Here is a 19,655-nt window from a genome sequence, read left to right as displayed (position 1 = left end):
GGTGTGCTGAACTTTTATTTTGATGAGATACCTAGTCACCGTCTCATACATACTCTTCTATTATTCTGACTCATCTGATTCACTTGATCGAGCCATGTCTTCCTCGGGCGTCCCCGACACCTGCTACCATTCGCATTTGCGTATATCAGAATAATATTAAAAACCCTAAATTTAATACCAAACACATTCAAAATACTTATTTCTATCTAGGTATAAATGACTTTAACAACCTTTCTTTAAATTTAAAATCGACTGAAATAAGGTGGCAAATAAGAAACCCAATTTATCAACATCACATCAACTTTATTACTTAAAAAAAAGAAATATCCACAAAATTATTCATTTATAATACGAGATAAATTATTGCATTTATTAACACACTTTATGCGAGAAAAAATGGGCGTCCATTCCAAAAAACTGATTTTGTTTTTAACTGTTGCCATGTATGTTTGAAAAGTATTATCTGACATTAAAGAATATTTGTAATAAGTGTTTTGTAATAAGATGTTTTAACCTCTTCGCCATTAATGGGCACTTATAATACGTGCACAAATAAACCGTGCCCTCGGCGCTAAATATGTGAAAACATACATTCATATATATATAATGTAATGAATGAATGAATCAGTGGCTATTTTCATACACAAATGTTGCATATGTGATCCATGAAGTTTCACTGAAACAAATCGATGGCCTATTTCTATACGGAGACATCTCAAAAATTACAGAGTCCTAAAAATGGCATTTTAAGTTTTTTTCAACATAATTTTTATCACAATGCAATGGCGCTAGTGAATAAACAAACTGCCACCGTTTCAACTTATTTTCAGGAAGTTTTGTTTGTGAATGTTATCTGTTTTATCTGACAAACTTGATTTTATTTGAGTTGTTTCTCCATTGAAATAGGAACAGAGCACAATTCATAAAGAAATTGCATCACTATTTCAAAATCGGCATTTTTTGATTTGTTCCCGTATAGAAGCGGAGCAACTAAATAATACATTGTGTCCAAATGTGCGGTAAAGCCAAAACCAATACTAGCGTTGTAACGGTTAAAGTAGGACCGCCTTAAAGGTAGAACTACCCTTCCTGCATAAAGTGTGTTAACAATTAGCGAGTTATAGTTTTATTCATTGCGCCATTATCGCTTTACCACCGCTGGCAATCTGTTTCTCCCAAATCCCGTCGCAGGAGAAGTGGTGCTCCTTCTCCAACAGGTAGGTGACCAGACTCAGAATCTGGAAGTTGGTCAGATTGGAATAGTCGATGTCCGGAATGGTCACGGAGGGATCTTTCTCTTGCTTGTCACGAACTGCCAGTAGGACGTCGGTGTATTTTCGGACATCAGACCTAGAAAAACAATATCATTTGTATTTCATAGTCTCCATAAAACAGTTGTACATCATTATATTACAGAGACTACAAATGTAGAAAACATAACACGCAAGAGGTACCATTGTTACGTTGGTACAACCAGAAGAGAATGATAGGAAAAAGAGCAAAGTACAAATATTAAAAGGGGTGACCGTATGTCATCGAAATGACAGTTCATCACTTTTAATGACTCTATATCACTTTTTAAAGGCGTGTTTAATTGTCAAATCAAAAGATTGTTGCTAAACTGTCTGTAAGTGACGTTGAAAATATCAATGGTCAATGCAACATTATTGCATTATTCTTTTTATCCATTGACATTTTTGTAGAAATACTCATGAAGAAATATCTTTATTTCATCCTTCTTCTTCTTCTTTATGTGCCGTATCAGGTCCCCCCGACGTTGGCGATCACTCTTGAAAATGTCTCTTTGTCTTGCGCTGCCCGGAATAGCTCCTCCACACTTCTAATGCCGATCCACTCTCGTATATTTCGCAGCCAAGACATTTGTCTCCTACCAGGCCCTATGCGACCCTCTATCTTGCCTTTCAATATTAACTGGAGCAAGTGATACTTCTCCTCTCGAAGTACATGACCCAGATATGAAATTTTCCTGATTTTTATTAATCGAAGCAGTTCTCTTTCTGCTCTAGCCCGCCTGAGAATTTCTGTGTTGGTGATCATGTCGGTCCATGGGACTTTGAGTATTCTCCGGTGAAGCCACATTTCAAAAGCCTCTAACCTGTTCATGGTATTTACTTTCAAGGTCCATGTTTCACATCCATACAACAAGACCGACCACACATAACATTTTAGCATTCTCTGCCTTAGTTTTAAGCTGATATTATCATTGCAGAAGAGGGATTTCATTTTAATGAACGCAGTTCTTGCTGCTTCAATTCTGCACCTAACCTCTACATCTGGGTCAAGAGTCTCCGTGAGAATACTGCCGAGGTATCTAAATCTTTCGACCTTTTCGACATTGCAACCATTTAACTGTATCACTGATTCAGAGTGATCTAGTCGTCCAAAAGTCATCCATTTTGTTTTATTGACGTTGATTGTTAGGCCCAGTTGCTCACCAGCATTATTAACAAGATTTAATAGGTCTTGGAGGTCATCGAAACAGTCAGCTAGTAATACAGTATCATCTGCGTATCTTATGTTATTAATGACAACTCCGTTGATCTTAAGACCCTTCTCAGTATTACTTAGGGCTCTTTTAAAGACATAGTTGGAATAGAGATTAAACAATAGTGGCGACAGGATACAGCCTTGTCGTACTCCACGCTGAATGGCAATTGCATTAGATCTCTCATTCCCATGTCTTATTTCTGCTGTTTGGAACCAATACAGGTTTTTTATGAAATTCTGGTCTTTGGTGTCAATGTTACAATCCGCAAGCATTTTCATTAGGTCAGCATGTTTTACCCTGTCAAATGCCTTTTCGTAGTCAATAAAACAGGCAAAAACTTCCTTTCTTTGGTCACGACACTTTTGCAATAGTACATCGATAGACAATAATGCCTCACGCGTCCCAAACGTATTTCTGAAGCCAAACTGAGTGTCATCCAAGTCCTGTTCGCACTTATTGCGTATCCTGGCATGTATTATTTTAAGGAATAATTTAAGGACATGACTCATCAGGCTTATTAATCGATAGTCGTATTTCATCCAGATAAATGAAAAAAGGTTATATGAAGATACCTTTTAAAAGTGATATTAAGTCATTAAAAGCGATGAAAAAAACTAACCTACAAACCTAACCTTGGTAACCTATTTAAACTTGTTTTTGTTTCATGACTTTATATCACTTTTTAAAGGTGTGTTGAATTGTCATATTGATGAGTTATCCGGTTTCCATGACAAAACATAGTCAGCAGATGATCTCCCGCCATTTAGTCGATACAATACAATATTTTGCTTATTTCAATTTTTATTTTGTCTGCATCATAAATTACGACCATAAATTTAGTATGGGATGGTAACGTAGCTTACGTGTTTATGTTATTGTAATAAAAACTCAAGGTTTCAAAAGTGTTTCAACCCTTTAAGGTTTTTAAATATTTTTACCAAAAAGTCCCAACGACGGAGAAATTTCTCATCGACTTTCAGAATGCTTCCGAGATATTTTAAATGTGCTCTAAATATATTTTTTTTTGATGTTGTTGTAAAAACAAATACCATTTGAGAAATTGGATAAAATTATCTTTCAGATGTTTGTGTTTGAAATAAACATTAATATTTCAAAATAATAAAATTATAATATCAAACATGAAAATGTTGACAACAAACTTACCGAAACATTTTGAGAATTCGATATTTAGAAAACACATTCCTTTTGTGTAGGAAATTAGTAAGAAAACTGTAGCTTCAATTTTTATGCCGTTTATATAATAAAAAAAATTAACTTTCAACTGTTGGCATATCAGTTGTGCATACAGTTACAGATACTGAGATAGTTAACATATAGGTTGTGCATACAATTACAGATACTGAAATAGTTCACATATCAGTTGTGCATACAGTTACAAATACTGAGATAGTTCATATATCAGTTGTGCATACAGTTACAGATACATACTGAAATAGTTCACATATCAGTTGTGCATACAGTTACAGATACTGAGATAGTTCACATATCAGTTGTGCATACAGTCACAGATACTGAGATAGTTAACATATCGGTTGTGCATACAGTTACAGGTACTGAGATAGTTCACATGTCAGTTTTGCATACAGTCACAGATACTGAGATAGTTCACAATAAAGAATGTTTGCAATGGTTGCGTGATTTTTGTTTAATTTTAGTGTTTCATCATTTTTAATGTCAGTTTACATGATATGTTACGTAGGTTACTTTTTTTTTTTGCAGTGTTCACATGTTAGCGAGAACATTTTAATCATATTAAGGAAAAACAATGCACATACATAATACAGAGAAGATTTAAAAGAAGTTAATGAATCTAAATTTCAAAGAAAAGGAAGTCGTAGAAGAAAATGCAAGAAGAGAAGACATGAATATAGTATTTATAAATATAAAAGATTTGAATGGAACGGTTAATGGGAAACAACACTATTATTATTAATATTTTTTTAATAAAGAGTTTAATTTTAAGAGAGAAATTATACTAATGAATAAATAATTGCAATTCCAATGTTGTGACAACTGCCCTAGACCCTAGCGACTTATTTTAAACTAGCTGTAGGACTAACTTGTATTTATCTCAAACTATGTGTATTCGTTTTTGTACATAGGCCCTGCGATCCTAAACCCCCGATTTGTTGAGCGGTGTACGGGTTAATAATAAATTTGATACAAGCAAAGCCAACTTACAAAGAATACAGCAGCATCTGGAGATTGCCGAAGATCTCCTCTAACGAGAAGGTGGGTTTTAGGTGGTCCACAACAGCGATGATGGAGGGCAGTGGAGCATGCGTCCAATACTGGTGCTTCAGCAGGTCGCGCCGCACCTGCTCCGGCGGGCACACTGACGCAAATACCTTGCTTAATGCACGCAGGATGTCCACACCCTTAGTCTTGTCGCCAAAGTCCTGAGCGAACCTGTAAAGAAAGCAGATTTAATTTAACATAATCTAACCTGTTGTCCATCCACTCAAGCCTGCCTGTCCAGCCTCTAGAACAAGAACTTGCAAAAGAAGCAATGTTTAGTATTGAAACAGTTTTGGATGATACCTACCATTTTTTCCATCATATACTATCCATTTCCTTCTTTAAAAACAGCCTTTCCCACACTTGGAAAGAAGAAGATGATTCGTTACATTGTAAATTGTAGCAAGTACAACATTCGTATTCTTGTCGTGTTGCAAGAAGGTGTTATCGTCGTGTCCTCGTCGTATATTCACATGCTTTGTGCTCGGTTTGCAAATATCAAAATCATATTAAAGATTATCTCGTTCTGGAGGAAATTTCACCCTGTGAACAGTGCAAGTTCGTCGACAGCCCTACTGTCGGGATTCATGGGAATTCAAGGTAGGCTGTTTCCTTCATTCCACATTGTCCGTGATTTTTCAAACACAATTGAATAACCTTTACTGTCGTATTATTGTGGATTTGATTTACAGTTCATTTACTTGTAATAGAACACATTACAAGCAGATTGAATTATTTACAAACCAAACGTAATCTAAGCCAACCTGTTGTGTATCCAATAGCCTCAAGAACAAGCGCAGTCAGATAATTACTCTTAGTATAATAATAATCTGTTGATAGACAAACCTGTCAAAGCTCTTTTGGTTTGTAGTCAGTTTGTGGAGACTGGTGCATCTCTTATTTGCCTTTTCCAACACTTGCAACCTTTCGCACACTTTTGTTCTGCTGTAGATGAAATCACAAATCTGCAATGATAATAATTTTAAATTAAATATTGAAAGAATATGAAAATATAGAATAGAATATAATGAGAATAACAATATGTACTCATCAAACGACATGCATTATAAAAACACACACTAAAAAGGAGGTTCATTCCGCATAATTTGAAAAATAAATCTACTTCATATGTTAGGACCATTAATTAACCTGTTGAAAGCAGAAAATCTTCAGAATATATTTGATTGCTGGAAGCAAAATACGCGGAGCTGTGCTAAAATTACCTTGATGAGTTTTGCGCAGGTATTAGAATAAAAACCCTACGATTTATTTATTTTTTGCGTTTGTTTTCTGTTTACCAGCTAATATATCTTATTAACCATATGTATTTCGTGTTTATATCTTATGACGTATACCCAGAAGCGTAAACTTTATCAAAAAAAAATCTCTGTTAAATAAATTATTCAAATATATATATGTAGAATGATGTTCTCGGTTTACCCGCGTAAAGTAGTCCTTAAAAGGACTTTTTAATTCCTGACGTTTCGGACAGATCTCACTGTCCATCTTCAGAGGCCTTATGTCCTGAATTTTGTCTCAAACTGAACGCTTTCGCGTGTCTGTTCGGTCCAGAAGTCAAGATACAAGTGGGTGCTTACCAATTCTTATGTCTAGGACGAAGTATGCGTGTTGAGTGATTTGACGGTAGAGGGGGTGGGGGCGGGGTTGGCAATATCAAGCAGTATGCGTGTATTGATAAGCACCCACTTGTATCTTGACTTCTGGACCGAACAGACACGCGAAAGCGTTCAGTTTGAGACAAAATTCAGGACATAAGGCCTCTCAAGATGGACAGTGAGATCTGTCCGATACGTCAGGAATGAAAAAGTCCTTTTAAGGACTACTTTACGCGGGTAAACCGAGAACATCATTCTACATCTTACACCCGTGAAAACCTTAACCATAACATATATATATATAAACTGGTTTTATTATTTCTACATAAACCTGAATAAATACCTTACACCAAAAACAAAGTTAATAAATGGTGTTTTCAACGAAATAATGATTGACCTTAACACTCTTTTGAAAATTCAAATAATCTCATGTAGTGCAACGGTGTCAAGCATCGGCCTGGGAAATTCGCTACCATTGATCGCTACCACCCACAGTGTCGAGCATCGGCCTGTGGAATTCACCGCTGTTCATCTCCACCACCCACGGTATCGAGCAATGGAATGGAGAAACATTGGAAGATCCGTGATCTTCACCACCAGCTGCCCACAACATCACAAAACCTCCGCCCACACGGTGTTGAGAACAGAACCGCATCCCAAAGTGATGTGACTCACGTGATATGCATCCTGACGTGGTACATACACACATAGCATGAAAAATAGTGATAATTCATCATAACTTTTATTGTCTCTACCTACCATTACACACACTACAAAGCATTGGATTGTTTACCCGAGGATTCTCATGCAGTCCATCGTACTGCTCCAGCGTCTTGAACTCCCTGATCCTGTTGCGAACGGTCTCAGCATTGAGGGTGTACACCAGCAGATTTTTGCTTTGGATTTCATCACTAATATTCTCTTCCTAAAACGCAAAACATTATTGAATTAACAGCCCAAAATAGTTCTCGATCCGCATCGTGCTATTTTTCACCCCAGCATCTAATAATATAAAAATGCATAGACATATGAATATTAGTAGACCTGCTCTAAGTGATTAAAAGCGTATTATCCCCACTCCCCATACCGGTTCCATTGGAGCCGGCTGTGCTCGCGTATGGCCTCCCGTGAATTTAGAAAATGTGACGTCATCATTCTTGTGCGAACTAGCGTCAAGCTATGGTCGAGGCATCATCGGTTCATTTTACGAAATAACACTGCAAAATGGTGGCTTGTGCTATGAAAACTTGTAAAAATAGATGTGAAAAAGAGAATAAACCCAATTGTCGTATTACATTCCATATTTAAGCATTATTTTACTTTATTTTAAGCTTATTCACTTCGTATAATATGGATCAGTGTAGAAACATATACTATCACATCGAGATACGTCTGGACGCGAAACACAAAGCCGTTTGCATAAGAATCAGGGATGTGCCTTCGCCTTTTGCGCTCTGATAACATACATAATCGTATCATTTGGAACTTCTATTTTTTCATCTGTTATATCTTGCTGGAACTCCGTCGTATTAATAAAGGATAATAAACCAATCATTTTAAAATTTATTCCACATTAATGGCGTTATTACTAAACGAGTTTTGAATTTTACACAACTCATAAACAACACTTAGGGCGACTTGCACCAACTATCGCAAATTTTATCTTAAATTGTATTTAACTAAACGTATTTAAGACCCTAAATACATTTAACTTAAATGCGTTTAGTTGCGTCCTGCACCACGCAGTTCGGTGGCAATTTTAGTTAAACGCGTTTAACGCGTCGGTAAAACAGTTACCGCGTGTTTACCGCCATTTACGCGTAAATAAAACAGCTACGATGTTTCATTTTACTTGAAGTGTCAAAATATTTTGTGATTGTGTGTGTGGTTTAATAGTGTGTTCATTTATTTTATGAAGAAAAAGTTAAAGCAAATAGACATAATGATGAAATAATACAAAAAGAGCTTCTGTTGTTGGAATTAAAAATAAAACAATTATCCGAGTAATTTTGTTTTTTTTATTTATTTCTTTTACATATTAGGTATATTGTTTTAAAGTATTATAAGAATGCTGTAGGTATGATTAGAAGTTTACAACCTTGCAAAGTACTCCTCGATAAGGAGTGTTAGCTCCAAGTGACGAGCACCTCGCTGATGTTTTATTGGTGTTGAATTTTAACTGAGGTTCAATTTCTTGCACTAATAATGATGTCATTTCTTTACTGAGACGAAATATTCTTTGAAACTTCTTGGCACTGAGTGTTTCAAATAAATTTGTTCTCTTGTTTACTTTTCTGACTATATTATAATTTATTTAAGTTATTTATAATTTCAATAACATAATTTCTTCATGATCGTCAGAATACAAATCCCAAATGTTCATTGTGAATACAAATTAAAATGAGATAGATTTTAAACACAATCAGAAATCGAAGAGATAACCTAAATATTTTTGACAGTACTGCTTTACGAGTAGGGCTAAACACGTTTAACTCAGTTAAACAGCCGCTTTTGGGTATTTAACTTTGACAGTTCTTTAAACGCATTTAACGAATTAAATTTTGTGGTGCAAGACGCCAAGTCGACTTAAATCAAATAATGTGTTTAAAATTATATTTAAATCAAATTTAACTTATGGTGCAAGCCGCCCTTAATATAGGATAAATGGTTGGTTATCAATTGTGAAAAATTGGTATGTTTGGAAGTAAAATTTGGATACAGTGAGCATGTTAGGAATGAAAAATGTATGTGTCATTAATGCTGTCCGATGATATTTTTTATCTATTTAAATTAAAAATATTATATTTTTCTATCGCACGTCGCCACCGATCATATATTATCTTTGGATCATTCTATCACACGTCGCAACGGACCATGTGTTAGGTACGCGCGTTATTTCGCATGTACGGTACTGCTGGAACGAGAAGGAGTGCATATCACGTAATGCGCTAGCTTATACCGAGTGGCGATGTGTGATAGAAAAACATGTTTTTGTTTTTAATTGAAAAAGTGTCATCGGACGGCAAAATGATGTCCAAATTTTTACTCCAAATACTCTTAGGAATCGCTGGTAAAAGCTGTGTGTATATAATTTCATTTGTTTTTTTAGTTGTTTTACATTTCTATTATCTTCTTAAAAGTGAAATGTTATATATTTTCTTAAAGATTTTATTATTTTATTATTAATAGGAACAGAGCGGTTGTGACAACCCTCCAAAATTGGTCGAATGTAGCGATTCTCAAGTGTGCTCATGGTTGGTTGCTGGGAAGTAAATTATGAACATTTATAAAAGTGTCTTAACTAAATACGTAAACAAAATATTCGACTCTGACTAATAGAAGAAATTTATTTTGCCGAATTTGGGCATCGCAAATTTATTCATAACGTGGCGAGTAATTTGCGCTCCCATGTAAAAATGTCTATTCATTCAAAAGCAGATTTTACTTTTAAGAACTAAATGGTGATATTATAATGCGAGATGCCTATTTACTGTCAGATTGATTTATTGACGAATCACAGTCAGTTTTCCTCTCTGCGTCCCGCAACACTTGGATTAACCCCTTGCCTTTAACTTCTCGTCTATTAATATTCATATGTCTGTGGAAAAATGCAACCATTTTATGTACCCAGTGTAAAAACCCCATGGGGTACATAAAATGGTTGTATTTTTCATAGAGGTGTTATAATAAACAATGGTTGCATACAATAATTACTTACATTAGTACAATGGTTTACAATTTAGATTAAAAAAATAATAATAATCACAAATTATCAGAAATAATATTTTGACATGAAAAAATTGTTAAGGTGTGTAAAAAATTCAAATGGTTTTGTTAAAAATGTGAATATCATTTGTATATTCTATTGCTTAAGTATGTAGCTGAGGAATTTGGGAATTTGCTTCATAATTTTATTTGTGATTGGCGATATTAAGAAAGAACCTCATGCCTAGTGTGTTGATTTGGTACTCTTATGTTGATTAGACTCAGGAATTCGCAACAATCGAGCTCCGAATTTACAATTTTAAAAAGAAGCATATGTCGCTTACTCTTCTTCTATTTACACAAATATACAATTTAATAATATCAACACCGAAGCACCCAAATCTGTTATTATTGTTTTTATATTATTAGTTTACTACATACGAGGCGTATCCAGAAAGTAAGTGTACTGAGGCTCTCACGACCGAATGAATTTTATTTTCGACATGTTGGCTACACTTACGTGTAGCCTGACTCTTCCCCTCCGCAACGAGACCGGTTCAAGGTCAGTACGTTGAGAAGTGTCGATGCAACAACACGTTTCGTGAAAAATGTCAATCCAATCTCCCGCCAAGTGCGAAATACGCGGCGTCATCCGTTATCTCGTTTGAAAGGGAAAACCTCCGTTTGAGGTTTATAATGAGGTGAAAACTGCATATGGTGATAAAGCTATGAATTGTACGAGTATGTACAAGTGGTATCGCGAGTTTAAAAATGGTTCTCACCTCTTCACCCTCCGCCAAAAAGTTCAAAACCACAATTTCAGCCAAGAAAATTATGGCATCCGTGTTTTGGGACTGTCAAGGCATAATTTTGATTGAATATCTGCCTCAAGGGGAGACCATCAACTCTGCAAGATACTGTGAGACCCTAAAAAAATTGCGGAAGGCGATTCAAAACAACAGGAGAGGCATTCTGACAAAGGGAGTAAGCCTGCTGCACGACAATGCCAGACCACACACGGCCAACGCAACGAAGGAACTGCTTGCTTCGTTTAAATGGGATGTCCTAAACCACCCCGCGCATTCCCCTGACCTAGCACCTTCAGATTTTTATCTCTTTACCTCCCTGAAGCTGTACATGGGTGGAAAAAGGTTTTCAACCGACGAGGAGGTAAAGGGGGAGGTGGAGAAGTGGACGAAGGAGTTGGCGGGAAACTACTTCGAGGAAGGCATCAAAAAGTTGTTACCCCGCTTCACCACCTGCATTGAGAGGAATGGCGACTATGTCGAAAAATAGCTTACATATGTACTACGGTAACCATGTAATTTTTATGTTTCAATAAAAAAAATTGTAAGCTACAAAAATTCAGTACACTTACTTTCTGGATACGCCTCGTATATGCATATTATTGTACATGTTATATGTTCTATGTTATATGTTCTATGTTACCGCCATGATACGGGCATTTGCCTAGTTTGGAATATTTAAAAAAATATATATCTTTAGTACCTTCATTATTTGTTTAATCTTCAAGAGCTCCCGGCAACTCTTCTTCATTATTCCGGGATGTTTCCTAAAGACCTCCATGATATCCAAGCCCCCCAGCTCTTTGATCTCGCTCAGAATCATTCTCAAGTTCTTTTCTGGAAGCTGATACAAGAAGCCGTGGGATTGCAGTTTATCCTGGCTGATTTTGATTTCATTTTTCAAAATGTGAATGACTTCGCTTAATCCTTGGAGAGAACGGTGCTTCATCGAAACGTAAGTTTCGAGATGTTCTTCAAAAATTTTCTCCGGCAACATGATACTTAGTTCGAGAAATCGTTTGAGACATTTCATTCGAACATCGTCTATAACAGGGTTAAAAGTTCACAATTAAAACAACAAAGTTTGGACTTAACATCGAACCTCTGCAACTCTTCGCAATGGAGGTGGTGTGGTCAAGTATTAACACACTTTCGGCAGGAAGGATAGTTCTACCTTTTACGCCGGTCCTACTTGAAAGGTGGGAAAGGCATTACTGTCCTATAATTATATTTGAATATTGTTTACCAATCTCTTTATAAGGGTTCCAACTACACTCGGCGTCACAAAAATTGCACCTATTGCAAATCTTATGAGACAATAAAGCGATCGTCTCTTTCGAATGTGCAGCGTTGCCGTCCTGATCCATGCCTAGGATGAAGCCACCAGTCGCTTGAAGCCGTTGGAAAACCCGTCAAACGGCTTAAGTTTAGTTTCCGAGCAACATCACACTGTCGCATCCCTGATTGCAGTAGTGCCACCACTTGAGCGGCTTCGTCAGCAGTGGTGTCTATTTTAATGGATTGTTTTCTAGGGCTAATTATTGACATGTGTTCTCTTCAAAGTTTGAATAGTGAATGACCTACATTTGACTTAAACTGCTCCTTTTTAGCCCAGGAAGATGACACATATTGTGGCACCTGTAAAGAGCATATGCGCAATATTTTTTTAACGTTTCGTACTCGGAAAATTTGTATCATTTACGAAATAAAATTGTTGTCTGATAAGAGGTTGTTAAATGTACTTTCAATTGATATCAATATTGTTTAGGTTAGGGGCCGTTCAAGTATTACGTAAGCAGATTTATTACAATTCTTTACCCCCTCTTCCCCCTTGTCACCAAAAGTAAGCAAAGTTCTTACCCCCCCCCCCCTCCCACGCTTATGTAAAAATTGGTACCTATATGCATTTTTCTGTTAATGTATTCTGTTTTTTTATTGATTCACAAGCAGCACTTATAAAATAGACTTAGGATAGAGGACTTTAATGCATTTAATATTCATACAAAAAAAAAAATACTACAGCAAACATACATTTATGTACAATGAATTATTTAACCTTTTGAACGCGTTAATATGCTCCGTTTTATCTATACCCGTACGCGGTACATATTTTCAAATACCTATGCATGCAATTAAATGTCAAATTATAGCATTCTGGCATGATTTATTGGACTATATAGACAGAACAGATTATTCTCCACAATATGAAAACAAATCCTCGTGTGTCAACACTCTTAGATGTTTATAAAAACAAAAACATAAAATTTCATACAAAGACGTACCGTATCTTTTGAATGTGGTCCCGCCATTCACTCGGCGTCATAAATAAACCACTCTCGGTGTGTGTGTACTTAGGCCACTGTGTTTATAGACACAAGTGGGACACCATGATCAGTATGATCACTTATCATTCTTAGTTATGAAAAGTTGTGAATGACAAACTAGTACTAACGCCATCCGTTGACAAAAATGTAAACTAAAGGACTAAAAGGCGCGAAGAGGCGCACTTGGTTATCGATCTTTTTTTATGAAATAAAATTTTATTTTTGAGAAATTCTTGTAGATGTCAGCATCGTGATAGTTCTACAAATGTCCAAGTGAGCAAGAAATACATTTATGACGAAAGAGAGCGGGAATATCGGCCGTCAAAGTTGCCGTATCAACTGTTGATACAGCCGCGTGTGAGTATAGACTTTTTGCCGTAACAACAGTTGATACGGCCGCGTGCAAAGAGTTAAGTACTAACAAACAACAACATTTATGTACACTCCCCTTCCATACACAAGCAAATGCTTTCAATGGAAGAGTAGTAAAAAGACCCAAGATGTAAAATGAATTATGTACCATGTAAACATATTATTAAAAATAAAAAATAATTACAAAAAAAAAAAAAAATTTAAACAAGCTAAGCGAGTACCTAAACCTATTAATTATTTGTGGGAATCCCCGAATATGTATTCGGTTTTCAAACATAGACTATGTGTGGGTTGCCAATGTGTAAAAAAAAATAACTACTGCTGAGCAGTGCTGACGTAATCACTATCTCGACCCCCCCACCCCCCCATGTCATCAAAAATAAGCAAAGCAAAGACCCCCCTGCCCCCCTATAGTGCTTACATAATACTTGAACGGCCCCTTAGCTGTATTGGCTCGGAGAAACTTAACTCTAGAACCTTATTTTCGAAGATGTGCGATTTTTGTGACGTCGAGTGTTATGTTTATTTATAAATAAATGTGATAAAAGGCTTCCACATCTCATGAAAAAACCTTTTAGGTACCACAGCGATTCACTATTTGAAGAGTTACGAGTTCTGGATGTCAGACAATTATACATGAGGAAAATAATTTTGAACACTCATAAAAAACGTCATCTCTACCCATCTATCGACCACTCTCACGACACCCGACACTCACGGAGAAATCCAATCGTACCACCCACAACCAAAACTTCACTCGCTCAAAGACACTTTTCATTCCTAGGCCCAAAACTATACAACTTTATACCTGATGCTTGGAAAAAGGAAAGCATAGGTGCTCTTCGTAAATCGATCACTGTCTGGCTTCACCAATTAGGGAGAAAAGAGTGTGAACTCACACTTTTCCAAAAATAAAACAAACAAAATATCAAACACATTAAGAAAACAAGAAAATAAACAAAACTAAACAAACCAAACAACAAGTTAACATCAGTTAACTTTATAACTTTTTGCTTTTAATCTTTTATAATAATATTTTTTTTATGTATCATTATTTTTTAATTATATATTTTTTTTAGTTATATATATACAGGGTGTCCGGAAACTCGTAGTACAAGCGGGAAACTGGTGAATCTACATCACATTTGGAGTCGATTTTGTAGTATTTTATTTTTTTATTTGAGCTTTCGTTATCGAGTAAATCGAGTTTGAAGTTGATTTTTTTTTTTTTTTTTTTTTTAATCAAATTCTTATAAATTATTACTGAAGATCAAAGTACCCAACTAATTAAAACTATTTGAAAGTAAAACAAATGAAGAAACTCGGATTTGAAGCATTATTTTGAAATCACCCTTCATTTAACCCGGTGTAATCATAAAATATTTCTGCTCTGCAGGGTTAAAACATCTGTTATTCAACCCTAAACACCAGAAAAAACTTTAACCCTAAAATAGCCGAAAAATATTTTTTTTTGGTTTTTTTTTTTTTTTTTTGAAAATGCTCAAATCAAAAAACTTTATGTTTTTTTGGGTTCCCCATGTGGTGTAGATTCTCCAGTTTCCCGCTTGTACTACGAGTTTCCGGACACCGTGTATATTTTATTACTTTTTTTTTTTTCCTTTTTTGTTTTTGTTCTTACAAAAATGTATGCGTGCATGAATACTAATTCAATTTTGACTGTCCTAAAACGGGAATTCCTCCTAGTTGGGCAGTCAAAGTATTTTTTATGTTTATGTACATGTGTCATTGTATCGTCACCTGTACTAAATAAAAATAAAATAAAATCTATCTTCTTGTCTTTTGTGTGGAAGAATGTTTTACCGAAAATAAACTATATCAAACCAGTAGAATGGGGAATAAATCCTTACACTCATGACACTGGAGATGCGCAAATTGTTGTTGTTTTTGTAATGGCATGTGGCAAAGTGAAACCACTTGTTATTTATGCAATAGAATATGTATATTTACTGCACATAAAAAAATCACTAAATGGCCCAACACTGACTTTAAATTTAGTTTATGGAGTCGTATTACAAAGTAATCTTTGATTTAAAACAACATTTCTACAGATGGGGTGCGGTAAGTACTATGTGAAAAAAAAATTGATTTGTATGTATTATTTTAAAAGATATGGCTGTTTAAAACAAAATCCATTTTCTCGAATGGGACCCTTGTTTTCGCCTGCTTAAAGTGTGTTAAGAATGCCAAAAGATTGAACTTTGCCGAAAATTTTGAATGCTATTCCAGAGGGAATTCACCAGGGAACACCACTTTCCCAACGGCGTTTTAAGGAAACATATGGTTTCCTCCTTCACCGCACACGTCAAGACTGTTATTTTTTTATTTATTTAACGAAGGTACATTTTTTTAACGACTCTAGACCCTCCAATGTACCTGCATACAGGGTTAGCAAATAGTATGCAAGTACTTACATAGTTAGTTTAATATTATAGACACCACAATCTGAAAATTAAAGGGTAACAAGACATAATGTAAAAGACAAAAAAACATCTGAAATCAATTACAAGGGAATATTCCAGAGGGAAGACGTCGGTTGGGCAGCACCGGACAATTTGGGAGAAAAAACTCCAGAAGCTGTGCGAGGAGAGACTGGGCATGGTTTGAACGGAGGCCGCTGAAGTAAGAGCAGGACATGGATACCTGGAGGCGCCTTGTCGTGGTGATAGTTCCCCGACCCGAATACGACAGATTTCAACTTAATAAAACGAACTTACATAATGTAGAGTTAGGATTGATGGGGAACTGATCTTTGTTCATTTTCCTTTGAATGTCCGGCCATCTGTTGAAGCACTTAACCAGGTTCATCCAAAGATCACAATCCTGCGGCAGCATCTGCTTCATCTTCAGCTCTGCTATGGTATATTTCCTCGTTACGGTCACATATCTGAACAAAAATTACCATTTGATTGTTTTTTATTTATTTAACCTTTAAGTACCTGAAGGTAAAAATGACATATCACCCGAATGGGGGTCACTAGGTCCCCCATATACCCCAGAGTATTTATGTCTCTTAATACTATTTTTGCCCTTTTTAGTAACACTCAGATATTATTTACTATTTTTTTCAAATCATTTTAAACGTACATCGCTCATCTTCGCCTAGCAGTCAATCGGTAAGTAATGCAAACGGTAAAAGAGATAGTACAAAATGGAGCTTAACTCACATACATATTATAGTAGCCCTTTCCAGTAAAGCGCACTTTTTATGTTAGCACTAGCGTATTGTTTGCTACGAGGAATTTAAAAAAAAGTAACGGGATCTAGTAGGAGAAAGTAATTTCGTCAGAATTGGACGTAATAATGAGATAAATTTTTTGTAAGTGAGCAACTTAGATATCGCACAAAACTTTTAGAGAAACATCATCCCTAACCTTTTCGATGCAATCTATCCCACCACGCAGCATGTTTAACATAATGTATGTGTTTTAGTGATACATTATGGATCACATCTTATGCGATACCCGCGTAAGCAGATAGACGCCAATTGATTGAATATGCGACAGCAGTGTAGATCAGGTTAATGTTATAGATTACAGAATCAACTAGGATCAAATGTTTCTTACTTGGTCAGCATTTGCAGATTAACATTGACTAAACCTGCCTCCACGAGAACATGCCACCGATTGTCAATGGTAATAGGGTGGACCTTGAAGAGAGTGGGGTTGTTGAGAAGGCTGTCCTTGCTCACTCCGATCGTGTCCAGGACACTGAGGACATTCTCGATCTGGGACTCCTCGATCTTCTGCAGCTTAGGATACTGCAGCATCAGAGATTCAATGCGATAAGGAGGGACCTCTGGAATTATAAAACAAAGCATTACGATGGAATAAATTAAAAATAATTTGCATAGCGCCGTTTTTGTGAAAAATCACCCCAAAGGCGCAAAGTAAGGAGTACCTGAGTTTTGAAGAGACCCATGTTATAGTAGGGAGGGAACTTAAAAGCTGGGAGTTTTTTCACAACCGAGTGACAAATATGTCAATGGTCCGTTTTCGAACGATCTTTGCCGCTAGGTCCTGCACTATGAAAGACGGTCACATTAGGTTGGAAGAACTGTCAAAACACATACATTATCTAAGCCATTGAAACGATTTAATGTTTTTGTCATAATATCATAATAATGCCATCAACTTCCAATGTTCAAGTGTTCGAATGTTTTATAATAGGGGTTAAAATGTGTTTTCAAATGATTAAGTTTTGAAGGAGAAATAATGGATTCATTCCATCAAATGTCTGAAATGTCCAACCACCTTAGGTGAATTGTAACCACTCGTCTTTGGTAGACTATCTCATAATTTCATTTTAGGGAGACATTCATGTAATGTAACACCTTCTTAATATTCTCATAACTGAATTCCCAATATAAAGAAAAAGTATAATATTGTATAAAAATGCAAAGAAACATTTTACTTTGATGCACAATAAAATTGTCATTGGTCCGACATGATGTATCTTGACAATATTTTAATATTAGGATGACATGATGTATCTTGTCAATATTTTAATATTAGGATGACATGATGTATCTCGTCAATATTTTAATATTAGGATGACATGATGTATCATGTCAATATTTTTTTTCGCTGTAACAAATATTTGCCAGAAAAATTATTTTATATCATGCCAGTCTGGAAGTACTAGCCTACTTTATTTTTTAGATGGAACCATACCTACTCCTACCATTAATAATTGATTTAAAAAAAGCTGTGGAAAGGTGTACCTAGTTTCTTCAATATTTCCCTGGACAAGAGCAGATAATTTCCAAGTAATGAACAGACGGAAAATTTATAGAGTTATTTTTTTCAAATTTTATGGAGTTCTTCTTGCGTCAGTGATGGAATATTTGAAACTATGTTGATATCTTGAAAATTTTCCAGTTGCCAATGCATGTTCTAAAATACCCACAATAGATTTTCCAATTCCCCACAACTTCCTCTACCTCCAGAATGATAAAAATTCTATTGAAATTAACATTTATAGTCTTTTTTGGGTTTTCTCTTTTGTTCAGGCTTAAAAATTTGCTGCGAAAGAAGACGAAAATTTGGTACATTCTCCCTTGTAACTGTAAATATTATTTTTTAACATGTCCTCGTAATATTGTAGAATCCATGCATCCACATCAAGGTTCTCTCCACAAAACACTAGATCAGTTTAAATTCTTAGAAATTCCCTGCGTTTGGAGAATTCGTCACGAATTGGCAACCTTGGCCCATAGATAAACCACTTAGATTGATGACAGGAGGACGGCCTTCTATCTAGCTGATATTTTAGAACTTCTCATAAAACAGCCCGTCGTTTATAAATGTTGGTTTCGGCTGTGCATATACATTCCAGTAAAACAAATACATAATTCCCACCCGACGTCAATGTTCTAATGATTGCAATCCGACCGTGATAAGGAAAATTATAAAAGATTGCCAATTTTGGCATAGTTCTTTTCAAGGTTCCAGATCAAAGATAACTACCAAACTCATATGTGGGGTGCCCATGCGAATTATACAGGGACAGCAGTTGCGTTCCATAAAATTTCGATAGTAATTCAGATGATATTGAACAAAAGTTTAAAAATATTGCAAGCTCCGTACGCAATGTTTGTTTATTTTAAGGTTAGTGGACTTATTACGAGATATTTAACATGAATTAATCTCTAACGGGACTGTCAAATATAATATACTAAAGTATAAAGCTATGTATTAGCTGGTATTATGAATGCGTATCTGTAACATAGTAAATCAACATACCAAAGACGTTTTGACAAAATTTGACAAGTTTCGGATTCGCATCGAAGTGATAATATAAACACCCGCTGGCAATGTTTACATCTTTGTTTGCTTTCAGCAAGTACTGAACGAGGAACTGTCGGTTCCGAAACATTGCAATTAGCGATAATTCTCAAATAACGCAGCGAAGCAAATAATTCGCGTACTTTGGAATTTGTAAGAATCAGAAATAAGTTTAGATTTTGAGTTTTTTGACAACTGAACAAGCCATAGATAAAAGATAGAATATAACTCAAAGATAATAAAAGCTGCTGTCAGTAGTG

General features: G+C 35.6%; 1 protein-coding gene across 1 annotated transcript; it reads right to left on the bottom strand.

Moving 5' to 3' along the window:
* Positions 1 to 270: 270 nt before the first annotated feature.
* On the bottom strand, positions 271 to 19,597 carry LOC149411243 (transcription termination factor 5, mitochondrial-like). The gene is made up of 8 exons (XM_089647138.1): positions 19,354 to 19,597; positions 17,176 to 17,407; positions 16,327 to 16,496; positions 11,599 to 11,939; positions 7,178 to 7,309; positions 5,615 to 5,733; positions 4,712 to 4,939; positions 271 to 1,350 (listed from the first exon to the last, which is right to left on the bottom strand). Exons 1-8 carry the CDS (start codon positions 19,484 to 19,486, stop codon positions 1,131 to 1,133), a joined length of 1,575 nt encoding a protein of 524 aa, XP_089503264.1. The 5' UTR covers positions 19,487 to 19,597; the 3' UTR covers positions 271 to 1,130.
* Between the last annotated feature and the right edge of the window lie 58 nt (positions 19,598 to 19,655).

This window comes from Hesperophylax consimilis, chromosome 26 (assembly GCF_061612785.1).
Source record: "Hesperophylax consimilis isolate HC1 chromosome 26, BYU_Hcon_1.0, whole genome shotgun sequence".
In the NCBI taxonomy this organism is placed as follows: domain Eukaryota; kingdom Metazoa; phylum Arthropoda; class Insecta; order Trichoptera; family Limnephilidae; genus Hesperophylax; species Hesperophylax consimilis.
The sequence above is the reverse complement of the archived record's forward strand: the minus strand, read 5'-3'. Positions and strand labels throughout refer to the sequence as shown.

What these genes read in the sequence shown, in the direction of transcription:
- LOC149411243 (XM_089647138.1), bottom strand. Translation starts at nt 19,486, where the DNA reads ATGTTTCGGAACCGACAGTTCCTCGTTCAGTACTTGCTGAAAGCAAAC. An exon ending in CAATCCTAACTCTACATTAT is followed by an intron (nt 11,940 to 16,326) that starts GTAAGTTCGTTT and finishes ACCCTGTTATAG; the next exon opens with ACGATGTTCGAATGAAATGT. An exon ending in AACCAAAAGAGCTTTGACAG is followed by an intron (nt 4,940 to 5,614) that starts GTTTGTCTATCA and finishes CTTTCTTTACAG; the next exon opens with GTTCGCTCAGGACTTTGGCG.